Below are 27275 nucleotides of genomic sequence, written 5' to 3'. Positions count from 1 at the left end.
AAGAACAAAGAGTAATTTAAGAATAAGTAGAAAATATAAACAAAAAAATTTATAAATTTTTCTGCAGACAATATCAAAAATAAAGAATGTAATTAAGAAAATGAATTAAAACTAGAAATATTAAAATACAATGAAAGTAAATAAACAAGTATATCTAATAAGAAAATTACTTTTTTTTTATTGAATTAAAATTAATAAAACATGAGTAAAAAATATATATTTAGAATAAATTACTAAATATAGTGTATCTTTTTATGTAAGCAAAGTGTAAGGCAAAATATGCATCCACTTAAATATTTTTAAAATTATAATTTTTTATAGAAATTTAAATATAAAAAAATAGTTATCAATATCAAAACAAAAAATTATTAACAATTACAATTTTTAGTAATAACACTAATCACAGAGTTTTCATTGTAGGGTTTTTGAATTTATACAAATAATGACTAAATGTAGGTAGTCAACTAATGACAAAACTGGAGATCAAATTTCCAAATTGTAAATTCCTATTCATTGCTACTTTATGATTTTTTAAATTACAATTTTTTTATAACTTTAAAAATAAATGATGCAGAATAAAGAAGTATAATAATTAAGTTATATGAAATAAAAAACAATAAGTGTACCATAGCAGTATACGTAAAAAACTTAAGTTTCTGAAAAAATGAATATTACATAAAATTATATATTATTCTCCACATATACATTTTTTTTTAAAATTTAAATATGAGAAAAAATTTCTTCCCACATCATAATCATGTACATACAAGTCACATATCATATAATACATAAAATAAAATTATTGCTTTGTGTTTCTACTACTAGAAGGACCCTCCTCTGGTTGTTTTCAAAATAATATTTCTTGTATATCGGTCGGTGTCCCTGGTTGAGTAGTTGGAGAAGGCGGATTTGGCGGAGTTAAAACTTTTGGTGGCAAAGGTGTCGGCGGTGATAAAGGCGAATTAGTTTGCGATATAGCTGCATCTGTTGTTGACGTATTATGTACTGTTGGTAATTGATGTTGTTCAGTTGAACATTGCGCAGAAATTAACTGTTCAATTATAGTAGCTGTTTTTGCAACATCATCTTCACAACAATCTGTTAAACTGCAGATTGATTTTAATCCGTTTTCCCAATCAACTACTTTTAGACCATTCGCTGCGGCCAATATGCTTGCTGATGCTAATAATGATGATCTCATTAACATAAAGTCCAATTCTGAAATTAACAAAGAAAAAAGGATTAATTAAAAATTTAATCGTTAATGTTATTTAAGTTAATAAAACATGACATAAAAACTAATATATTAAATAAATAATAAAAACAAATAGTAAAAAAAATTGTTAAATAATAAATATAAAGAAATAGCTTTGTTAAATTGTTACAGAAATAAATTGAAAAACAAGAAAACCTGTTTAAAAAAAAATTAGTTATATCTACAACTAACTATACGGACAGTTTGACTGTAAGACAAACATCAACAATTAGTTTTAATTTTAAAACTAAAAAAAAAAGAAAACTGGTTAGGTAAAGATTTAAAAAAAGCAGTTTCAGTTCTTTGGCTACCTAGGACTGTCTTTGATAGACTACTACTACTTAGTAAAATTAAATGGAACATTAAACTACTAAGAACATAAGTAAAAAATTATCTAAAAAAATCTATTTTTTGAATAGATTTTTGACACAGATACATGATCAATGTTGACCATATCAACTCACATCCTTGAACAAGTGTAACCAAAATTAAATGACATTAATAACACATATACAGAAATCATTCTTCCAAATTTCATCTAAATTGGTTCATTCAGTTTAGAGATAACAAACAAAAAATAGGCCAACGTATATACATTCATCTTTCTGGAATTTTTTAATTCTAAAATTAATAAATAAATTCAAATAATTAATTTTAATTCAATTTAATAAATAGATTTATTTTTTTCATTTTATTTTATCTTAGCCAACATTAAACATTACCCATGGTAGGCAATCTGAGCTGCGGAGGTTTATTTAGTCTTTTTGAGCTAACTTTACACTTTTGATTGGTATTACATAAAATTATATTTCTTATTGATAGTTGTTCTCTATTTTTATATACTGATACAAGTTTTTATTTTATATAATTTCATAGTTATTATTTATTAATTAATCAATTATTATTATCATAATAATATAACTCCACCGATCTCCACTTGCAGCAACTCTGCCTTATATCCAGAAGTTATAGGTTCAATTCTGGTCATGCACAGGATCTTTCACATATTAAAAAATTCATTATTATACATCAGTTACTATTATTGGACATCAGCAAGTTATTACTGCATAAAGAAATAAGTAAATTATTACCATTATTTAATGTAGATATATATATACACATTATTTCATTATCTATTGATGGTTGTTTAATGATCAAAAAGGCCATCTTAGATTTAGATTTAAGAAATTTTTTTTAGCCCTTCCTTATTTCCCAATTTATTTAATGCTTTTTCAATTCTTTTATACAATTCACTTTTACAAAAAACACAGATTAAAATAAATCAAAATTTAAAGAACTGAAAAATTATTACAATTTAATTTTTAGAAATTTGTTTTACTTTTACTTATTTATTTCATTTTTATTTAAAAAATGGATAAGTCAATAAAATGCTGTTTTTTTTTAGAAAAAATCTGTTTGGAAGACTATGTAACATGACAAAAATTATGAAAAATAATGTATAAAAAAGTAATGATTAAAAATACAATAATGAGGTTATTATTAAAATAACTAAATTACATTAAAGAGTGTTGATAACATTTTTCATATAAGGAAAAATTTGTCCTGACTTTTAAAATAATTTTTTTAAAAAAATAATACTGTTTTTTTTTTAAAGAAAGAATTCAAATTTAAAAGAATAAAATTAAAATAATTATTTTTTACAAAACGATAATTATGAACAAATTATGATTGTTTAATTATGTTACTGTATTAGCAATAAAGAAAAATATTACCATATAAAATAAATACAATGTACTGGTTTGTTACGTTCTACAGGATTTATTTATAAACTTCACAGATCGCGCTCGAGTACGTTGCTATTTACAGAACTAATATAAAAATGAAAATATGGCATAGACTAAAAAAAATAAAATAAAAATAACAGTACTTTAATATTTATACTGTAAAATCATAGACGCACCTTAAAAAACAATAAATAAATAAAAAAAAAAAAAAAAAAATATATATATATATATATATATAGAGAGAGAGAGAGAGAGTGAGAGAGAGTGAGGTGAGAGAGTCTGATCAGAAAATAAATTAGATATTCAATTAAATATTGACTTAGTTTCAGTAAATCAATCCAATTTTAGATAATGATTTAATGTGTTTTATCTTCAGATTATACATTCTGTAGCCTAACATGTTTAAATAAGAAAAAGATTTATCATTAAAAAATATGTAATTTATCTTTAAAAAACCAGTATATATGTAATAAATTAAAGATAGGTGCAGGTGTCATATTTGCAAACAATTCTCATTACATATTTACATTACTGGTGAAATAATACAATAGTAATAATAATAATAAAAACTGTATAAGGAATAAGACATACATACTTCACTGGCTTATCATAAAGTATTTTATAGCGGGTGTCAAGTACTGCACACAATTCCGTATCTAAAAAAAATCTACATAAACGTGTGTGTGTATGTGTGAGTGTGCGTATGTGCGCTCTCTCTCTCTCATACACACACACACGCATACACTCACTGTTCATTATAAATAAAACACAAATCATATTCTCAGCAATAACTTCCATCTTTTACATCAAGCAATTTTGCTTTAGATCAACTGTCCAAAAAAAATAAGTCAAGAGTTTTTATCTCAACTTCTCTATTTAGAAGAAATGGAACTAAACAAATTTTAATCAATTAATTGTATACTTCTTATAGATTAACAAAACCTCTGGGTTACCTCTAACTGATAAAAAAATCCTTGAAGTTAATTCTGTTCAAGATTTTAAGCAATGAGACTGTTTCTACCTACTATTATAGAAAGCAGTGAGAACTGATTGTATGCTCTTAGGCAGGAACTTTGGATGTATCTGAAATCTATAACAAACATCATCAACATTCTTGATTATTCAGTTGATTTTGAACCATCGTTTAGTAGAGAGTTGTTCTTTCCGTTGTTTGTTGGAATAAAGCTAAATTAAAAAATTAAGCTGTGTAATTAAACATTTTTAGTAAAATTTAAAAAACACTAATTTAATGTTTTCAAATGCTTATGAGGCTTGGGAATGAATGCATGTCTCATGAATCTGTTTAAATGGCATAAAATATTCTGTAAAGGAAGAAGAATGTGGAAGACAATAAAAGCCACAGACAAACTTCCACTTCAAGAACTGAAGAAAATGTAAAAAAAAAAAAATTAGGTAGATTGTTTGAGAAGACCACTGGACTCTATTCCTGAATGATAACTGATTGACAAAGACACTGTGGAAAATTCTGTGCATAAAACATGAAAAAAGGTTTGTGCCCTGATAATACCTAGGGTTCTCTTACCAGAATAAGAATGCTGCTAGGAAATTTTCACTGATTTGCTGCAGTAATTTGATGACGTATCTTTTCCAAAAATCATCACTTGTGATTAAATTTGAATCGTTTAATACTATCCTGAGATGAACAGTCAATACACTGTTAACATTATATTCATCAACAAGATAAAAAAAAAAAACTTTTGAAAGCAAATTCAGTTTCAAAGCCATGTTTATTCTGTTTTTTGATCCCAAGGGCATAATTTTGGAAATGGTTTACAGAAGGCATAAAAGTAAACTGGCATTATTATAGTAATGTAATTTTAATAAAGTCAGAAAAAATGACCAGAAATGAGAATAAATTGTTTTAATTTTTCTTAAAGACAAAATGCCAGCTTATATAGCAGATTCTAGGAAGTATTCACCTGCTTTACAGAGTGATTTCATATTATAAAATTGTTACATATTTTATTAAGATCTTTTCAAAGAAAAATTTATAAAAGAGCTATTTTTCTGATTTACATTAAATGTAATATTATTGTAATTAATACGCTATGACGTTTATTTCCATATAATTATTCAATTAATTATATAATTATTCATTATATATGTAAAAAACAATGGCCTGTTTATATAAATAAGTAAAGACAATGTACTACTATATTTTAAATGGGGATATACACAACAAATATTTTAAAATTATGCAGAAAAGAATCAGATTAATTTATTTTATTTTAGTGATTAAAGACTAACCACACAATTACAATTAATAGTGTATGAAAAATTTAAATCTAGACGGGATTCAAATCAAAAACTTTTTGGATTAAAGTCAGAAAGTCTACCATTTCACCACAGAGGTTGACAAATTATTGAAAATATAATCACACTTTATTATGCTGTTGAATGAATAAAAGAAAAATCTAAATAGTTTTGATGAAAATCATTAAAATTAATTCATTTAAAAAGTAAAGAATGGAATTCTGAGATCATCATGTTATCTTTATAGACAACTCCACCCTTTGCCAGGGCAATAAATTAATACACAGCCTTATATAAAGAATAATTACACAGGCTGTTTAAATGAACTAAAATATATGATAATAAAATAGGGTAATTTTAATACCACTATTATTTAAAGCAATAAACATAAATAACAGAAGAAAGAATCGTTTAATGAAAATGACTAATTAAAGTAATACATAGCATTACATTAGGTTAGGTATTATACTATAGATCATACATATATGCATTCACTTTTCTGTGTGAAAAAAGTAACTAAAATATGACTCTCATATTCTGTAATCAGTAATTTATATAGTTATTAGATATTATATTAAAACAGTGTTTAACCCTTGATGATAAATATATATATATATATATATATATATTTATGTTTTTTTTTTATGTGAAAGGTTTTTTGTTTGTAATAGAAAGGTTAATTTTTTTTTACTCCAAAAAAAGAACCACTTGCCTACTGAAAAATGAGAGAAACATACAATGTTTTTTTCGTAGGAGCTATCCATTAATTATGAAAACTTGAAGGTGAGAGGGAGTTTTAATAGACTTTATGTAAGATGAGAAGGATCTACGATATTTTTACATTAAATCCCTGGTAAAAATTTAATAGACGATTCATTTATTGTAGGTGAACAAAAATAAAAAAAATTATCAAAATAAAGACTTTTAACACATTTCTAATTTTAAAATTATATTTAAAAAACCTCCAGCAAAGTCACATATCTTTTCTGGTGAAGCAAGTATGCAACTCTCTCTCTCATTTTCTGTTTAGTCTCCAAAACCGCCGTAAGGTATTAGTTCAGAGGATGATATGTATGAATGTAAATGAAGTGTAATCTTGTATAGTCTCAGGTCAACAATTCCTGAGATGTGAAATTAATTAAAACCCAACCACCAAAGAACACCGATATCCATGGTACCAGTATTTATATCCTTTTATAAAAGCTATTGCTAGGATTTGAACCTTAGAATTCTCGACTTCAAAATCAATATGCAACTCTGACTCCCAAATGCTTCATCCTCGACAGACCTACTACTTAGGCTGAACATTAAAGTATATAATTATGCAAGTAAAGAATTACGTAAATAAACTGAATAGGTCAATAGAAAAACATTGCAACTGACAAATTTTACAAAAGCAAGATTTTAATGGGAATATGTTCTACATGTTCCGTTCTATCTTGTCGTGAACTCTAATGGGCAAAATTTTAACAACAGGTGATGTTTAGGAACATTATTTCTAGTTAGCAGAAAAACATTTCAAATGCTCCAAGATGACGGATACTTTAAATTATCTCCTGTTGGTGTTATGTTACATTAAAACAAGTGTATAGAGGAAAAAGAGATCGATAAACTACTGTAACTGGAAAAACAAAGAAATTAAGTATTAAGAAACATTAGAAAAATGTATAAAACGCATAAAGGAACTGAAATCCCAGGAAAAATGCCTCATGATATGATAAGAAGTGTAAAAATGTTACATATGCATATGTTAAATAATGAAGTTATGCTTTTGGGAAACAAATTTATTGATTTCACACCAATAGAATATCAGATTTTTAAAAACCCTAATTGTAAAATTACTGAAATCAGGTTGCTACAAAATAAGTACAGATAATTCAACTGCCTTACGATTAAGAAAAATCCACAATATATTAGAAAATTGAACAGTATTTGATTTAATAAGAAGATCAGGTAGAAATGCAAGGGTGGAAGTTGTCTATCATATTATTAGTGACCAGTGACTTAAATAAATTGTATGTTGACTACATTCCAAAAAGGAACAACCTGCTTAAAATAGTCGAATACTTCCCTGTGGGTTGCCGTGCATTTTATAACAAATTTTAATATGTGAATAACTGAAAAAAAATATATTACAGTAACAATTTCAGAATTTTTATTATTTACTTATCATTATTATTTATATTTTTACTGAAATAAATTTTATACGTTTTTAATATATAAAATGGTGTACTTATTTTTTGTAGCACCTGATATTTATGAAATTCAAAAACATTGCAAGTGTAATATTTTTTCTGTATCAGATCAGAGGAAAAACATTCTAAGTGTACAAATGCAATGTTTTTTTTATTAATTTTTCATTTTAAATTACAATATTTCCATAAAATGCCTTTACTTTAATGTAAAAAATAAATAGTCTTACAGAATATATATTTTTTAGTTTATGAGTCATAAAACATGATTTTTCACATATCATTTAAGATTAGGATAATTTTTGTTTCCTTTAAAATTTACTTTGATAATTGCAAAATTTATCTCTTGACCATTCAATTATTCTATTCAGTGATAAAAATGTTAAAATATAGAACCCATGGTGATCATATCTTTCCATCCACTAGACCAATTGTAACCAAAATTAAATGGCATCAATGACCTTTCTTTCTTTTTCCTGTTTAGCCTCCGGCGGTAACTACCGTTTAGATAATTCTTCAGAGGATGAATGAGGATGATATGTATGAGTGTAAATGAAGTGTAGTCTTGTACATTCTCAGTTCGACTATTCCTTAGACGTGTGGTTAATTGAAACCCGACCACCAAAGAACACCGGTATCCACGATCTAGTATTCAAATAACTGTGTAAAAATAACTGGCTTTACTAGGACTTGAACGCTGTAACTCTCGATTTCCAAATCAGCTGATTTGGGAAGACGCGTTAACCACTAGACCAACCCGGTGGGTTGGCATCAATGACCTATATTCACAAATCATCGTACAAAATTTTATAAAAATCAGGTTATACAATACAAAGATATCAAAAAAAAAAAAAAAAATTAGGCTTATTATCTCCCAGCCCTAAATGTAATAATATATAGGCAAAGTTATATACTAATGAAATAGGATCATCTAATTAATACAAAAATCCAGAAACTACAAAAAAATTAAAAAAAGAAAAAAAGGTTTTATTCCTGTATATTTCACTGAAATTATACAGAGCGTTTCATAATGTTCTTCGGAGTTTCGAAAATTCATTAACAAAAAACTATTTCACTCAAGAATAAAACAAGTACTGTACGAAAGAGTACTTCAAATAGTTTTTTCCGCATATACTAGGCAGTTAGTAAACCATTTGCTTGCTAGGCGTCGACAGTAGAGAAAATGGCTGCCACGGGAAGCGAGAAGTCGTTTTGTGTGTTAGAATTTCACTTGTCAAAGTCAGTAATTTCTGTGCAACGTGCTTTTCGGTTGACATTTCATAAGGAGCCACCAAGTGACAATTCAATTTGTGCACGGTATAAACAATTCGGTGAAACCGGTTGCTTGTGGAAGCGAAAATCAACCGGTCGTCCATCAACCTCAGAAGTCAATGTCGAACGTGTGCATGCAAGTTTCATTCGCAGCCCGTCAAAATCGACTGCGGCTGCAGGCAGAGAATTAGGAATTCCGAAAACAACAGCGTGGAGAGAGCTCCGTAAACGTTTATTATGCAAACCGTATCGTCTTCAATTAATCCAGCGTCTTTCTGATGGAGATAAAACACGTAGGCTCGATTTTTGTTTACAGTTACAGGAAAAGATGTTTTTAGATGAAGGTTTTCTAAACAAGATAATTTTGAACGATGAAGCTACTTTCCATATTAGCGGCAAAGTAAACCGTCAATGCGTGTTTGGGGAACTGAAAACCCACACGCTTGTGTGGAACACATTCGGGATTCTCCGAAAGTAAACGTTTTTTGTGCGATCTCTCGTGAGGCAGTGTATGTGCCGTTCTTTTTTATGGAAACGGCAGTAACCGGCATGATATACCTGGATATGCTACAATTATGGCTTTTGCCTCAGCTACTTAACGACTTCATTTTCCAGCAAGATGGTTGTCCTGCCCGTTTTCATAACGTGGTTCGACAGTACCTTAACACAACATTACCTCGGCGCTGGATAGGATGTGCGTCTGAAGAAGACCAATACATTATGCTGTGGCCACCAAGATCACCAGACCTCACGCCATGTGATTTCTTTCTCTGGGGTTTCGTGAAAGATAAGGTGTTTATCCCACCGATGCCGCACGATATCGCTGAGCTAAAGAATCGCATAATCAATGCAATCAACTCTATCGAAAATGACATGTTAGAACGAGTTTGACAAGAAACGGCACACATCAACACGACTTTCGTGTTGATGTGTGCCGTGTCACCAGAGGAGTACATATTGAACATTTATAAATTTTACCAAAAACTGTTTGAGTCCCTGCATCACCTCGTACAACTTTCATTTAGGTAAGTGAAATACTTTTTTTGTACTGAATTTTTGTAACTCCTAACAACATTATGAAACGCCCTGTATTATTTGTATATATTTCTTACAGTGATGCCGGAAACTATTATTTGTATATATTTCTTACAGTGATGCCGGAAACTAAGAATGATCTCAACTGTGCACTACAAACGCCAGCTCTTGATTTTGCTCAGACTTATCAAAAATCTCTTTTTTACAGTTTTATAGTATAAAATACAGGAGATCTTATAATTAATTTTATTAATTTCTCACGGCACACACCAACCATATTAATAGATTAAAGGTGGGAAAGTGGGAACCAATAGGAATACGAATATAAATAATATTTGTAACGGGAGTATTGATAGGAAAGAAACGCGGTAGTGGGGGTAACATTTATATAAACCTCTTGACCAATCAAAAAAAAATTGCTCGTAAGTAAATATTGAATGAATATACTACATTTAAACATTTAAAATGAATCACATTTCCCATCGTATTATGGGATATAATTTAATATGTGTACGATTGGTTAGTTAAAAGAAAAATAAATAAATAAATAAAGATTAGTATTTAATACGTATTCAAACCGATAAAAAATTATAACCTAATAAACATCACATGAATATACTCGGTGAATTAAGTTGAAGTACTTAAAAAAAAAGTTCTATAAGAAAAAAAACACAAAACAAAAGTAATAAAATAATCCTATCACCTATTTGCATATACCTACTTTTTATTGCTAATAAAATCAAGTCAAAACCATATAACAACAAACACATTGAAGGTTATTTCTTTAATAAACTATTGTTTTATATTAATTAACCAGAAAAGAATATTTAATTGGCTACAGTCATTATATATATTTATTTATATAAATTATATTTTCTTCCGATTTTTAAAAAGTTTATTTATAATTGTTTTATTAATTTTTAATGATTGGATGTGTATATATATATATATATATATATATATATATATATATATATATATATAAAATGCCATTATTCATTTTAAAACCTTAACAGTCTATAAACAAACCATTTTAAGTTAAAAAATATTAATTTTTAAATGTTTATTGATCTATTATTAAAGAAAATTCCCTGAATTTAAAATCCTCGAATAATGAACGAATCAGAAGTGGTTAATAGATATTCTTGTTAATAAGATTAAATAAATATAAGATTCTGGAATGAAGGGGCAGAATTATCCAGTAACTGATAGGAATAATTCAACTACAATAACTATGTTTAAAATTCCCTTTGATAGTGCAGTGTATCATAACTAGAGACCGGATTATATGCATTTGCACCCCCATCCTTTCTGGTTATTGCGTATTATAAAATCTAGTGACGATGCATATTTTCGCTATATTTACATTATATTTAGGTAGGGTACCTCGTTAATAAATGAAATCTTACGTTGTAGCCGGCCAAACCTATTAGCTGCACGGCTCTTAGAGCGCATTTAACAGCCGCAGAACATTACCTGTGATTGGTTTCTTTCTTTTTCTGATAAGCCTCCGGTAACTACCTTTCAGATAATACTTTAGAGGATGATATGTATGAGTGTAAATGAAGTGCAGTAGTCTTGTACAGTCTCAGTTCGACGATTCCTGAGATGTGTGGTTAATTGAATCCCAACCACCAAAGAACACCGGTATCCACGATCTAGTATTCAAATCCGTGTAAAAATAACTGAATTTACTAGGACTTGAACGCTGGAACGCTTACTCCCCTACTAGTTACTGAAATGGACTCGTCCAACATCTGAATATCGCGGCGAAGCAGTAGAACACTACCGATAGTAACAATAATGCAATCATAACGTTCAGTGTATTGCTAGAGACAAGATGGTGTTTTCGCTAGATGAACGTGTTTTCATTGTCGAGTCGTACTTCAGTACGAAATCAGCGGTTGCAGTGCAAGATTTGTTTCGCCATAAGTACCCAGATAAACCGGCTCCTAACAAAAAATCAGTATTAAGGTTAGTCGCAATATTTAAAGAGACCGGTTCTGTTAATAACAAGGAACACAAAAGATCTGCGTCAGTGTTGAATACAGATACAGTCACTGAAATCAAAGACCGATTACTCGCCTCGCCAAATAAATCGACCAGACGTTTGTCTGCTGAAATTAATTTGTCTAAATCAACTGTTCATCGGGCGAACAAACAATTACAATTACGACCGTATCGCATTCAAACGGTTCATCGACTTCTTGAGCCCGAAAAAGAAAAACGGCTACAATATTGTCAACGGTTCCGTCGATTTCTGCGTGAGGGAATTAATGTTATGGATTCGTTATTTTTCACAGATGAAGCACGGTTTCATTTGGATGGCTACGTAAACAGCCAAAAACACCAGAATTTGGAAAGCTGAAAATCCCCACGTTTATCATGAAAAACAATTACACCCGCAGAAGTTGGGCGTGTGGTGCGCGATATCGCGGAAGAAAATAATCGGTCCTATTTTTTTCGAGTATACCGTTAATGCTGAACGATATCAGGATATTTTATTTCACTTCATCCCACTCTTGGAAGAGGAAGGCAGACAATGCTGGCTACAACATGTCGGTGCGACATCGCACTACGCAGGTTCAACTTCTGATTTCGTTGAGGAATTCTTTGGTAAGCGTGTTATCGGTCAAGGCTTCTGGGCACTAAGATCTCCAGATTTGATTGCGGCGAATTTTTTTCTACGGGGTTACCTCAAAGAAAAAGCCTACAGAAACAAACCACGAACACTTGAACGATTGAAAATCAATATTGAACAAGCTGTATTAAATATCTAACCACAAACTTTGAAAAAAGTTGCAGGAAACGCTGTAAAAAGAATTGAAGCTTGTATTCAAGAAGATGGCGGCCACTTCCAACACTTACTCTAAATGTAAGGTAATGGATGGTAATAATAAAAATTACATTTACATTTACACATGCCTTTTTATTATTTCAATACTTACCAATATAAGGTTGGGTTGCGTTTTATATGGGGCACCCTGTATTTAAAGTATAGATAAATATTTTCAAAATGCATAAGAGGAACAATTTTTTTTTAATTTTCAATTTTCCAAACCTGAATGTATACATCATTGAAAACGCAGTCTAAATAATGTTTAAAATAAAATTACGTAACTTTATAAAGTATTTAATCTTAAGAACATTATTATCCGTTTTGATAACATTTGTTTAGTTTTTTAATCACTTTTAAAGAAAGCTTACCGTTATATAATAATTAAGTCTGTAGGCTAATATACAGTTAAGTTATAAAATAAGATAAATGACTTTATAATACTTGAGGCGTTTCAGTACGAGTATATTATGCAGCAGCACAAAGCGTACGTGCATGTGCGTACGCAAATAAATAATCGCTTATCATTAGTATCGTAATGACGTCAACATGATAACAATTATTTGTATAAGGATTAAACACGTATCCTTAGATCACTTCCTGCTAAATCGGTTCAATAAATATCCAACTGCTTTCAAGATTTCTTATCTAACAACGTTTATGAATGTAGATAAATATATAAAGTATATATATATATATATATATATATATATAAAACAAACAGTAAAAGTCGAACAATGACCTGATGGTTGTAAAGACTTGCTTAAGTTTTCTTGTCCATTTAAACTTTAAAATTCAATATAGAATGAGACCGAATAACAGGTACAGGAAGAATCCAATGATATTTCTTTCGTTCAGGTATAAATTGTTGGTAATTTTGTATAACGGTTTAACTCAGTACAGTATTATACATAAATCTTAAAATACATTTATTTGTATTATGCTGATTGTATATATATACAGAATGATTCAGGTGGAGAGGGAAAAAATTTAGCAAGCTTGAAATAAGGAAAAAAGTTCATTCAAACATATGTCCGAAAACGCTTCGTTATCAAATTACAGCTGAAATCTTAAGTATCTTATATAAGGGGTAAACTTGATGGTTTGTTATATTTTTGACCTGAAAATTTGAATAAAATAGGTCCCACAACCGTTTCTCCTGTAATTTTCATGTTTAACGCGAAACAGAAAAATTCGTTGACAAAAACACTTTTTTAAGTTTAAGATACAATAACTTTGTTAATGGCTAATAAATGGGTAAATTTTATTATCAAAACTTGTAGAGAATTTAATTCTGAAAAAATTAATGCAATAAAATCTATGAAACTGTTTTAAAAACAGCTGTTTTTAATTTTTACAAATTTATAATATTTTTCTTTTAAGTTTTGTTTTTATTTTTTATAGACTGCAACTCCAAACACTAGGGCTCCTGAAAGACACATTCCTGCTAGACCGGAAGGTTCTAGCACCGAAAGGACTTCAGGAGACGGAGTGAAGGGGAATCATGCTGGGAGAACGAAGCTCAACGCGGCTACTCTCCCGAGGTCATCCTTACCCCATACAGAAAGACACCTTCCATGTAACGGTTCCGGTCGTCCCGCCGCCCCCTCCGTACGTAGCCCTTATGGGCGAGGGGTCCGAGGTTACTTGTCAGATTGGCCGAGTCCATCATCAATTTGTATGACTTTTCAGATTCTTTACGAGTAAATCTAATAATTGATTAAGCCCTTATGGGCTTTACCGGAAATCATCTTCAGTTCTTCGGCAATGACATCTTTCAGTGAACCTTCAGCCAGGATGCCATCAATGCGAATGCCACAAGCGACATTCCCGTTGGTATGCTACTAACATAAACTTCAAACAAAACACATCCAGCCAAATCAAAGAAGACAGAAGTCTTCTTTGAGAACGAAGGAACTGAACTCAACCTACCCGAAAGGTAAAAATGAGTTCGACACACAACAAATCATAAAACGCAACACGAAACACCATCATCATCAACATTAACTAAAGGCTACGGTCGATTTAGCCACGTCACTCTCATCTCTCTTCAAATCATTATATGAACCAAGGTCTATCTCTTCTTTAACATTTTTGATGATGGTTGCTCTCCGTCTACCTCTAGGTTCTTTACTCAAAACCTTGCCCTTAAATATATTCTTCAAAAACTGGTCATGTCGTATTACATGCCCTATCAATTTCGCTCCTCTTTTTCGTATAACATTTAGCAAGAACCTCTTCTCACTCACTTCTGCTAACACTTGATCATTTCTTTTCCTATCCACCCAGCTTGTTCTTGTTATTCTCCTCCAAATCCACATTTCCATTGCTTCCAGTCGTCTTATTTCTGCTTTTCCAAGCGTCCATGTTTCACACCCATAAGTTAGAACACTTCAGACATAAGTTTTAGCGAACTGTTTTCTTATTTGCATACTCATACGATAATCAGTCATTATATTATTTTTATCCTGTAAAGCTCGTTTTTCAGAGCAAAACACATTCAATATAAACACAAAAGATAACAATAAATAATGTAACATAAAATATAACCAACGAAAAACAAGAAAAAAAAATCTATAACCAAACAGAAACATAAACAGCAACAAAATAACAGTAAAACCAAACATGAACACAAAAAAGGAAAGTCCCAAGTCCGGTTAAATAATTTCTTCCCGGTCTAAAGGATCGACGCAGTAAATAATTCCGTTTATAAATAAAAACAAAATAAATAAAATCGCCACTAAATAAATAATTATACGCCCATTAAAAGATATACAACAGCAACGGACTTTTGTCCAGGTTTTGCGGTTAGTAGGGGAGAGACATATAATTCTTCCGCTATTCTTACGTTCCGTTCCGTTGTGTACTGATAATCCGGTCCTGAACGTACGGTTGTTTAACAATAAAATAATCTTCAAAAAATATTATTCAATTTTGATATATATATTATTAAAGATCATAAATAAAAATCTATGTTCGCTGGTTAAAATTTTTCCCACAGTTCAATGTTTTTATATAAATTAATATATTAAAATTATTTAACGGTTTTTTAAATTAAACTCATCTTTATATCATAATAATAAAAATAGTTATATTAAAAAAAAGGAACCGTTATATATTGTACAAAAAGACATTACAAAAAAAACTGTTGCCGATGAAATTGTATAGTAAAAATAATATTGAAAGAACAGGGAAGATTTTGCTCCGCCTCTTTAATGAAGTACTATATCTTTTTTCTGTGTGTGTGTGTGTGTGTGTGTATGAATACCAAAATCTTGTAACACTATTCTCCCGTATTTATATTTAAATAATAATAAGTCAAAATATAATATTATAAAAAATAAATAAATAAACAAACTGGTTGTCTGCCTGAGTTGAAATAAATTTGTCTTTAATTAATCACTAACATGGAAGCCGGATTAAAAATTATGTATAAAAAAACAATTTTTAATATCGAATACTATATTAGATAATATCTCACCAAATTACAGAATAATTAAATAATACCAGCGATAAATATATTCAGATTAACAATAAATATAAAAATTAAAATTTTTAATATAAAATAAATATCGATAATGGAACTAAATGAGAATAGATTATTATGCGTAGCCGATCGATTCTATTATTATACATTATCCATTATTATACACATGCGCTCATAGATAAAGAATGAACGTGGAGTTGTCCGTAATACAAACGAAATAGAATTATAAATTATGCAGCCCAAATACACGCATTAATTACATATGTATCATAACCGTGTCTGTAAACAATTTAAAGAGTAGGACTGGAAAAGAATATTTTGTAATTAAATTATTTTTAAATATATCGGTTAATAAATAAATCAAAATACCATTCAGCTGCCAATCTACATACAAACACGCCTATATCACCCGTACCACCCATATACGTATATACTAAAAATCATTTGTTAATATGAAACTTTTACCAATATCAAAAAATCTGATGTGAACACTACATGACTTCCTTGTACAATTTACATAAACACACTGTTTTAAAATGAAAAGTACATAACTTTTTTTATTGTTATTATTGAATTATTATTTATCGTAATTTTTTTTTACAATCAGAGATTAATATAATTATTAATAAATCATTATATTTAAATTTAAAAAAAAAGTTAAAAAAAGGAGATGAAATCTGATTCGAACCGATATGCCTTCCCCTTGTAAGAACCAAATGTTTCATTAATTAAAATTTTATTTGGCTACAACTCTGGAACCAATGAAAATAAGTACCACGTATGATATATTATTGAAAAGATCTCAACTCAATGAGGGCTTATTATTGAAGTTAATAAAAAGTCCAAAATCCAAATTTTTTGGACATTTTTTGTCAAGCCGATTGCAATCAAAAGAGGGAAGTGCACAACAAGATGTTAAAACAGTCCTAACTCCAAAATTCTACGGCTAATCGATGTTGAGATATGCGAGATGCATACGTACGTACGTAATTCACGTCGAAACTAGTCAAAATGGATTCAGGGATGATCAAAATTGATACTTCCGTTAAAATCTGGAAACCGAAATTTTTCTTTACTTCGTACAAGGAAGTAAAGATTTCGTTGGTAGAAAATTATTAAGGTGGAATTTTAATGTTTAAAGTGGTAGTGTTTGGCCTTTCACCCGAAGGTCCCGGGTTCAAATCCAGATCAAACATGACATTTTTCATACGCTACAAAATTCCATTTTCATATCTCACGCACAAGCTTCAATGTAGCGATATCAACAAGACAAAAAAAATTCCTTAAAAAGCTATAGGTATCTGTACAATATGTTAAAAAGAAATAAAAGTTCTTCAATATTTAAATAAGATATATATTCTATTATTCAAGGATAGAAACCAGATTATCTTTTTTTATGAATTTCTTGGAAATTGGCAAAAGAACAATAAAAAAAGCTGACAACACAGTTTTTTTTTATTTTTCTGTTTAGCTTCGTGAACCACCTTCGGATAACTTCAGAGAATGAACAAGGATGGTATGTATGTACGAGTGTAAATGAAGTGTAGTCTTGTACATTCTCAGGTCGACCATTTCGGAGATGTGTTGTTAATTGAAATCCAATCACCAAAGAACACCGGTATCCACGATCTAGTATTCAAATCTGTATAAAAATAACTGCCTTTACTAGGACTTGAACGCTGGAACTATCGACTTCCAAATCAGCTGATTTGGTTGGGAAGACGCGTTCACCACTAGATCAATCCGGTCGGTTGACAACACAGTTGTAGGACGACTTGTTCGTCACGTGCCTTTTTTCTGATGCACGGCTTACACACACACAATTTAAAATATTTATAATTTTATTTAAATATTTTTTGTTTATTTAATTCAATGAATCTAACTAAAGCGCGCGCGCATACCGTATTTCATTCGTACGGGGGTAGCAGTACTAACGGCCTCTTTAAATATTTTTTTACACTTTAAATATTCTTCATTTATTTAATTCTACCGCTTACCTGAGACGTCACAACATAGAGTCGACTACAACAACTGTACGTCAGTACTACACTAGCGCTCTTCTAAAGCTATAGTTCTGCTATAGCGCTAGACGGGGAAGTAAAAAAATTACCCATAAGCCGATCTACTTTACTTCATTTTATAAATAATTAAAAATATCATATATATATGTATATATAAAACTGGAGAAATACTGCATAACTTTCCCAGCAACGTCAGTCAAAATTTTATGAAAGAAATGAAAAAAATTGCTTCTCATTTCGGGTTCGGAGTGTAATATAGATGCCGAAACTATTTTTTTTTAATAGCCTTTTAGATAATGAAGATATTCACAAAAAAAGAAGTGTTGTTTTAACAAACAATTTTTTTGTCTTCAGTCATTTGACTGGTTTGATGATGCAGCTCTCCAAGATTCCCTATCTAGTGCTAGTCGTTTCATTTCAGTATACCCTCTACATCCTACATCCCTAACAATTTGTTTTACATATTTCAAACGTGGCCTGCCTACACAATTAAAATAGTTAAAAAATATTCATTTTTTTTAGTAAAGGGTTTGGTTTGGTGCCAAAACGCAGCTATTGCAACGGTTATGGTGGTAAATTGCGCTATATTGAAATGTAACATTTTATGGTTGGTGCTAAATTACAACAAGGCTTTGGTTGCGGGGTAAATTGCAACTTATTATTATCGAAACGCCGGTTTCGATGGAAAAAGAATCTGATAATTCTCCGAGAAATTTTATTTTAGAATATGTATTAGTTAATGTTTCGATTATGTTTGCCGTTTTTTTTATCTAAACCTATTTTGTTAATGTTGAAAAAAGTGATGTATGTACCGAATCGTATTCTTTTTGAAAAATCAATAAATGATATAACATAATTCTATTTATACATTTACAATATTCCATAATATTTTTGAGATTATAAATTTGTTCTGCGCAAGATCTAATTTTTTTAAAAATCCACCCTGATATTCACCCATTTGTAAATCTAGATGATATCTATTTATACTATTTTGAGTTGAAACCGAAATATTCTATTTGCCTAAATAATCCAGTTTTGCTACCAAAAATCAGATCATAATATTAGTAAAAACAGCTGAAAGAAAGAACAATAATTCATAAACTAGCATAGAATACAATAAATTCAGATAACTCAATATAAAATGAAAAAGAAAATAATTCTGTTAGAAAAAATCTTCAGGGTAGGGAAAGAAAATAAACGAATTGATTTTTCACTATTATATATATAAAATCTTACATAAACTTATATAACAATAGTATCATAAATGAACCAGATTTTAAGAAAAAAAACGTAGTTTCAAAAATATAAAATGTTTTGAAAGAAGAAGGATGTGGTAACGGAGAGGAATGAAGAATGGTAAGAGAAAATTGCAACGACGGTAGCGTTATTGTTAAGTAAAAGAATTAGTTTGAAGATACAGTGACCTTTGGTTTGGTCTACACTGACAGTAGCAGAACAGTCTGCTTTTAACACAGTCTTTCTTTCTTTCCTTCTCCCTCACTCGCTCTCTCTCTACATATATATATATATATATATATATATTCTTCCCCACACCTCTTAATAACCTTCTCCCTCTGTAGTTCCTTCTCTGTCAGACTAACAGACACATGATTTCTTTTTATACCTGATAGAAATATGAGGCAGGTGTGATCCTCTCTTGAGTTTTCTGGCCCTTTAAATTTTACCCCCCCATCATTTTACTATGTTTGTAACAGAACCACGTGGACGTAGCTCTAACATCGCGTTTGAATGATACCGTACGTGAATACTACGGTTTTTTCTTATTTTATTAATTTGTTTAAAAAAAATACCCGTATCATAAATATGACTATATTTTAGCATTTAAAATAATTACTAGAAACAGAAAAAATAAAATATAAAAAACATGTTTTTTAAATTTTGTTGTATAAAAAAAGAGGTCTTTAACCCCGTTTATTAATTTATGAATCATGTAATTCCAACAAAAAAAAAATATATATATATTATTTTTTTCATGCATCAAATAATTCTTAAAAATAAATATTTAAATTCATCAAATAGAGTTTAAAACAAGGTAAGAACAGTTACATATCTGTAGTGCTTTTTGAATTTTACTCTATCATCAGCAGGTAAATTTAAAAAATTAAACACAATAATAAATTAACCATATTTTTAATTATATATTTTAATTTATAAAATTTGTCTGCTGATGATGGAGTAACATACTGAAAGCGCTATAAAAAGGTGTGTTCTCATCTTTTATCTGAACTATATCTGTGGATTTAAAACATCAATGTTGTTAAAACATTCACGAAATTTTTGTACAGCTAATCCTTTCCGAAAAGATAAATTTTATAATTATTATTACTCTAATGACGTTATTTATTTTTATATCAAAAGAAAAGTATTTAAAAAAAATTATAATTTTTTTACCAAATTTATTTAAGGCAAAAAACTATTTCTAGTTCGATTAATTCATCATTAATAAAAGATAAAATAAAATTCTTTCAAAAGTTGATTAAGATTAGACATCCATATATATATATATATACATGTACCTATAAAGTAATTTTTTTTTTAAACTCCGGAACCACCGTTAGGTATTACTTCAAAGGATGAGATGAATGGAAATTTTTGTAGCCTGTGAAAATGCCATGCCTGACCGGGATTCGAACCCGGGACCTCCGGATGAAAGGCCGAAACGTTACCACTCGGTCCACGGAGGCCGACCTATAACGCAATTTGTTCTGACTGATTCATCAACGCCCAGCAAATCTATTGTAGATAAATTGATGAAAATTTGTATACATGTTTTTCTTACAGTGTAAGTGTACACTAAGAAAGGATGTTTTTTAAATACCTAGTTTAATACCTTAGTTTAAAATGGAGCAACAATGAAATTTAGTATTTTTATTTTTAATTTTTCGGTAACAAATAAAAATATGAACTTGATATTTGTTGGGCGTAATCTTCATGTGAATATCTGAAAAGCGATTACTAGATTTTTTTGGAATTCGACCTTGAAAGGGATGAAGAAAAGTAAATAATTTTTGAAAAATGATAGCAAAGATTCCCCATTTCTGACAACAGTAAACGAGATATTCACTCGATTTGGCTTGCAAATACTCTTCACATAAATACCTAAAAACCAGTTTCCAGATTTTTTGCAGTTCCGAGTTTAAAGGATTGATATGAATATTTTCTCTTTTTCTGTTTATTCTCCGGAAACAACGTAAGGTATTACGTCAGAGGATGATACGTATGAATGTGAATGAAGTGTAGTATTCTAGTCTCAGGTCGACCACTCCTGAGAAGTGTAATTAATTGAAACTCAACCAACAAAGAACAACAATATCCACGACCTAGTATTTAAATCCGTATAAAAGTATCTGTCTTTAATAGGATATGAACCACAGAACTTAAGACTTCGAAATCAGCTGATCTACGATGACTTGTTAACCACTAGATCAGCTCGGTGGGCAATATGAATATTTTTTTTTTGAAACCCGACTGTTTTTTTTTTAATTTTTCAGTAACAAATGAAGATATAAACATGATATTTTTTGTATTATCTTCATATGAATTTCAATAACAATTTCTAGATTTTTCGAAATTCGACCTTGAAAGGTAAAAAAATGTTGATGAATGATTGTAAATTTTCCCTATTTACTATACTAAACGAAATATTCACTCGATTTGGGCTTGTAAATACTGTTCAGATAAATTTCTAAAAACCAATTTCGGTTTTTTAAGCGATCTTTTACGGATCGGCGTGTTAACCAACATAGCCACAGTCACGGTTAGTGTACATGCAACATTATTGGCTGCAACTGACTTCGGTTACTGGACTAAAAAACATATAATTAAAAAAAAATTGACTTCAACGGAAAACACAAGATATAATACGGACGAAGCTGCGACAGGGATAATAGATAGAATTCCTATGAATAATAACAACAGGATTTCCCTTACAAAATTTCTGGATGTTTAATTATTGACAAATTTTTTTTACTCTGATCAAATTGATTTCATCAAAACTAAAATCAAACCGTAGTTTTGCTTTGAAACGTCTTAACAAAATGTTAATATTATTAAATATTTATTTCCTATATGTTTCAATTTTAAACTTCATCATTTCTTGAAACCCTCAAAAAGCCAGAAAAAATGTTCAAGGTCCAAAAATTCATTGTCAGCATTGTTAGGTTCCCTTAATTATGAATCATATATAGTGATATTTAACAAATTAAAAATTTTAAATTATTTTATATTTATATTTATGAATGTACAACTTTTGTAAAAAAGAGTAATCATTCAATAAAAATAAAAAGAAATAGACATTTATCAAACCAAACAAACAATATAACTGGTTTCACATAACAACAAAATATTTGAGCTTATGAGGAAGGACCATATTTATGCATCCATTACAATTTTTAATATACTGTCATTTACACTATTTAAAAATAAAAAGTATTATGGCAAATTAAAATCATTAACAAAAAAAAGAGGATAATGAACACTTTTTTGCTTAATGAATTAATTCTCCACAGAATCTTAAGATAATCTTGCACATTGGAATATGAAAATGAAATTTTGTAGCGTATGAAAAATGCCATATCCGACCAGGATATGAACCCAGGACCTTAAGATGAACTGCCGAGATACTATCCCTCCGTCAGGGAGATCGGCTTATTTATATATATAATAAATTATATATTATTTACAAATAAATATATATATATATATCCATTTTCGAATTTACTTTTATTTATTTAAATAGACCGACATTTTTTTTTTTAAACGGCATATTACAATTTTAATCAAAACATATTAAAAAAAAATTTTTTATTTATATTCATACATTTTTAATCTTTATTATTTTTCATAATTATTTTAACATTAATACATTTTAATTAGTCATTAATGTAAGATATATTTATGTTTTACGTAAAATCAGTTTTAACAAATTAATTTTTTTAAATATTAATTACTTTGTGCAAAATAATTAAGAAAAATTTAATTATAAACAAGTCGTCACGTGACATGTTTTCATAAAGATTAGCGTGACAATTAACTACACAATTTGTGAAATGGTCTTACAAATATAAGTACATAAAAGTTCTGTAGTGTTTGTGAGATCATAGGGTACATCGGTAGCTGGATGATGATTTTATATATATATATATATATATATATATATATATATATATATATATATATATATATATAAAGTTAAATCTACGACCATCACTAGTACAATGTACAAAAGGTGTATCTTTCGCTACATATAACGTTTTATTCATGCAATCAGAACACCCGGCAGCCTGTACCAGCCTCCTCCATTTTTTTTCTCTATATTAGCATACAGGTGATGACGCCACCTGGGCGCATCATAGTAAAAACACGGACACGCGTGCACTCACACTGATACAAACATTAAAGTATAGTAAGTAATACATATAAAAATAAATGTAATTTTACATTAAAATGCAGTCTAACAATAATTATTTACATGTATTTATTTTATAATTACATGACGTTGCACGTGTCTATTGTTATTTATTTATGTGTATGTATATGTATATATATATGAATTATTTTTGCTCGCACTCCCGATTTTTTTAAAGTTGATAAGCAAGCTACCGTTGCTTTTTATCTTGTACATAGTGAAAAAAGGAATAAAAAAATAAAGAACAAATTTAAGAAAAGGGATTAACCATTTAAAAAAGACAAAAATGTTGAGATTGGTTCCTATGGAAATAAAACGAGAAAGAGAGAGTGAGAGAGAAAAGTTTTATAAATAAATAAGAATAAACGAAGAGGTAATAGAATATAATAGAAAGGTAAAGAACATCATCATGATATGGTGCACTACATGTTGGCAGGTACCCAACGGGTTGGTCTATTGGTGAACTTGTCATCGCAAAGTACCTGATTTCGAAGTCCAGAGTCCTGTGGTTCAAATCCAAGTAAATACTGTTACTTTTATTCGGATTCGAATACTATTGTGAATCGTGGATACAGGTGTTCTTTGGTTGTTCGGTTTCACAATTAACCACACACCTCACGAATGGTCGACCTGAGACTGTACAAGAGTACACTTCATTTACATTCATACATATCATCTTCTCAAGTAATACCTTACAACGGTTCAGAGGCCAAACAGATAAAAATAAAAAAGGTCTCTGGCACCACTGTTGTCTCCATCTGTTTCTGCCCAATGCTTTTCTTTTCCGTCTCATCATAACCTTCACTACCCTTTATGTCATTTATTAACTTCAGTCCTTCCTCTTTTTCTTTCACCATTAACGGAGCCTTCAACAAGAACTCTATTCATTATTCCTTTTCCCTCAATTGAATCGTTCATTTCAGAAACTGTCTTATGAATATAATAGCGTATAACGGGTTTTTGAAATAAATGATTCAATTATCTGTCCTTTCTTTTTCCTGTTTAGTCTTCGGTAATTACCGTTCAGATAATACTCAGAGAATAATATATATGAGTGTAAATAAAGTGTAGTCTTGTACAGTCTCAGTTCGACCATTCCTAAGATAAGTGGTTAATTGTAACACGACCATCAAAGAACACCCATCGGTATCCACGATCTAGTATTCAAATCCGTGTAAAAATAACTTACTTTACTAGGACTCGAACGTTCGAACCCTCGACTTCCAAATCAGCTAAACTGGGAAGACGCGTTCACCACTAGACCAACCCGGTGGGTTTCAATTATATGTCCGATACAATTTTCTTTCCTCTTCTGATAGTCGCCAATATTGTTCTTTCTATCTTTATTTATTCTTGTTATTACTTTTACGTTACTTACTCTGCCCGCTCATTTTATCGTCTCTTCTTCCTGATTCGCATTTCTAAAACCCTCCAATTTATCTTTTCCTTTTACCCCAGGTCGATGTTTCACGATCGTAAAAAAGTATAATCCAAATATAGCATTTTATATCAGGTTCAGTCTATATCGCTGCAGAGTAGGTTTTTCTTTATAAAAAATGCTTCCTTTCCCATTGCAATTATCGTAAAAAGAATTAATTAATTAATAATGTTCTGTCATTAGGGCAGGTCCTGTCACGGCTGTTGCACTCCACCTTGTTATATCCTTTATTAATCTCTTTGTTTCCTCATATCTTCCCTTTTCCGTAATCCCATCCATCATTTGAAGTCTCTTCCTTTCCATCTATCGCATACACCAATAAACCTTCATACAATATCCCAGCCAGTTTCTTTTCCTACATTAGATTAAATTTAAACTTTTTTCTGCTCTAAAGAGAATAAAGAATTAAAAATTAAATCAGGAAATTAAAAGATACTACAAATTCCAAAATTTATTATTTATGATAGTAAAACCAAGATAAAGAAGAAATTGAAAATTAAGAAGATAATTTATGTAGAAAAGAAGTCTACGCTTATCAAATATATATCTAAAAATTTAGAAAAATAAGATTAAAAATATATAGAAATTAAATTTCGTGAAACGTATATAGTACGAACAGATACAATAAATACCATTGAAAATAATACTACAAAAACGATACAGAAAATTATGCGAAGATTCGAGATGAAAAATTCTTAAGACGTGGAGAAAAGGATTATCTCATACGAACATGCCTTTATATATATATATATATATATATATATATACATAAAATAAAAAAGTCTTTTTGTATATTTGTTTGTTTCGTAAATATCTCGACAGCGGCTCCACCTAGCGGGTATAGTTTTTGCAAAAATATTTCTTTTCACGTAACTAATATTCATATTCTGAATATGAACCAAATCAGTCCATAAATATAATTTTTCTAAATATCAACCCCCAGCGCCATCTAGCGGGTTCATTTTTTGCAGAGATAATTTTTTCCATGTAACATGTATTCTGAATATGAGGCAAATCGGACCATAAATACAATTTTTCAAAATATTTCGACGCCAGCGCCACCTAACGGGTCCAAATTAATTCATAAACCTTCCCTGGCATGCGTCGAACGATTCCTTAAAGTTTTATCGCTATCCGATGAACGGTTTAGGAAGGCATAAGAGACATACAGACAGACAAACATTCATTTATATATATATATATATAAAAATACAGTATATATATATATATATACTGTCAGAGTAAATTAAATAAAAAAATAAAAATTAAGAAAATAAAGGTAGTAAATCCAAAGTCCACCGGCTCGGTCTAGTGGTGAACGCGTCTTCCCAAATCAGCTAATTTGGAAGTCGAGAGTTCCAGCGTTCAAGTCCCCTAGTAAAGCCAGTTATTTTTACACGGATTTGAATACTTGATCGTGGATACCGGTGTTCTTTGGTGGTTGGGTTTCAATTAACCACACATCTCAGGAATAGTCGAACTGAGAATGTACAAGACTACACTTCATTTACACTCATACATAATCATCCTCATTCATCCTCTGAAGAATTATCTAAACGGTAGTTACCGGAGGCTAAACAGGAAAAAAGAGAGAGAGTAAATTCAAAGTAAAATTAAAAAAAAACTTTTTATCACACTTATTTTGAAATTTAAATAGTAAAAAAATTCAATAGATCTATAAATTTCTAATAAATTTATATTTTCGTCAAATCTTAATTCCCTTTACTTTCAGTTTGTATTATTGTTAATAACTACTGAAATATGACGTCACAATGTTGATGACAGAAATCGTCCATTTAAATCTGGAAAAGAAGGTTATGTAAATAATACATACAGTTCAGGATATATATATATATATATATATATATATATATATATATATATATATATATAATGAAAGAGGTTTAGAGAGGTGGAAGCCAGGTGTGTCCGTTTTTTTCTTCTCTATTTCTTTGGTTGCTTTCAGTTTTGTCTGTCCCTTTAAAAAATCTCTCCAGGTTGTATATGAAAAAGAAAAAGAGAGACAGATAAAGGTATGAGGAAGAGGGATGCACGGAAAAGATGCTGGATGGTTTATTACTACTCTTATAGGTATATTACGAGCATCTGCTGCATTCAAAGTTCAAGTTCTACGGTTCAATATACCGTACTATGCCTGGGATTTAAATCCCACCTGCTTTCATTTCATTAATACATTTTTTTTTTTGTTGAAAGAACAACGCACACAGTTTTAGAAAAACTATAAGAATCTAATTATAGAGCAACGTATATGATGACGTCCATTTAAAGTTT

The 27275-nt window shown here is 29.7% G+C and overlaps 1 protein-coding gene across 1 annotated transcript in view; it reads right to left on the bottom strand.

Moving 5' to 3' along the window:
* Positions 1-717: 717 nt before the first annotated feature.
* Positions 718-27275, bottom strand: part of LOC142332380 (G1/S-specific cyclin-D2-like) — a 242543-nt gene continuing 215985 nt past the window's right edge. The window contains exon 4 of the mRNA XM_075378801.1: positions 718-1218. Within this exon, the coding sequence (XP_075234916.1) occupies positions 848-1218 (371 nt within the window). The 3' untranslated portion in view covers positions 718-847. The remainder of the gene's footprint in view (positions 1219-27275) is intronic.

This window comes from Lycorma delicatula, chromosome 11, assembly GCF_047948215.1.
Source record: "Lycorma delicatula isolate Av1 chromosome 11, ASM4794821v1, whole genome shotgun sequence".
Classification (NCBI taxonomy): domain Eukaryota; kingdom Metazoa; phylum Arthropoda; class Insecta; order Hemiptera; family Fulgoridae; genus Lycorma; species Lycorma delicatula.
Note: the sequence above shows the minus strand (reverse complement) of the source record. Positions and strands in the feature narration are given on the sequence as shown.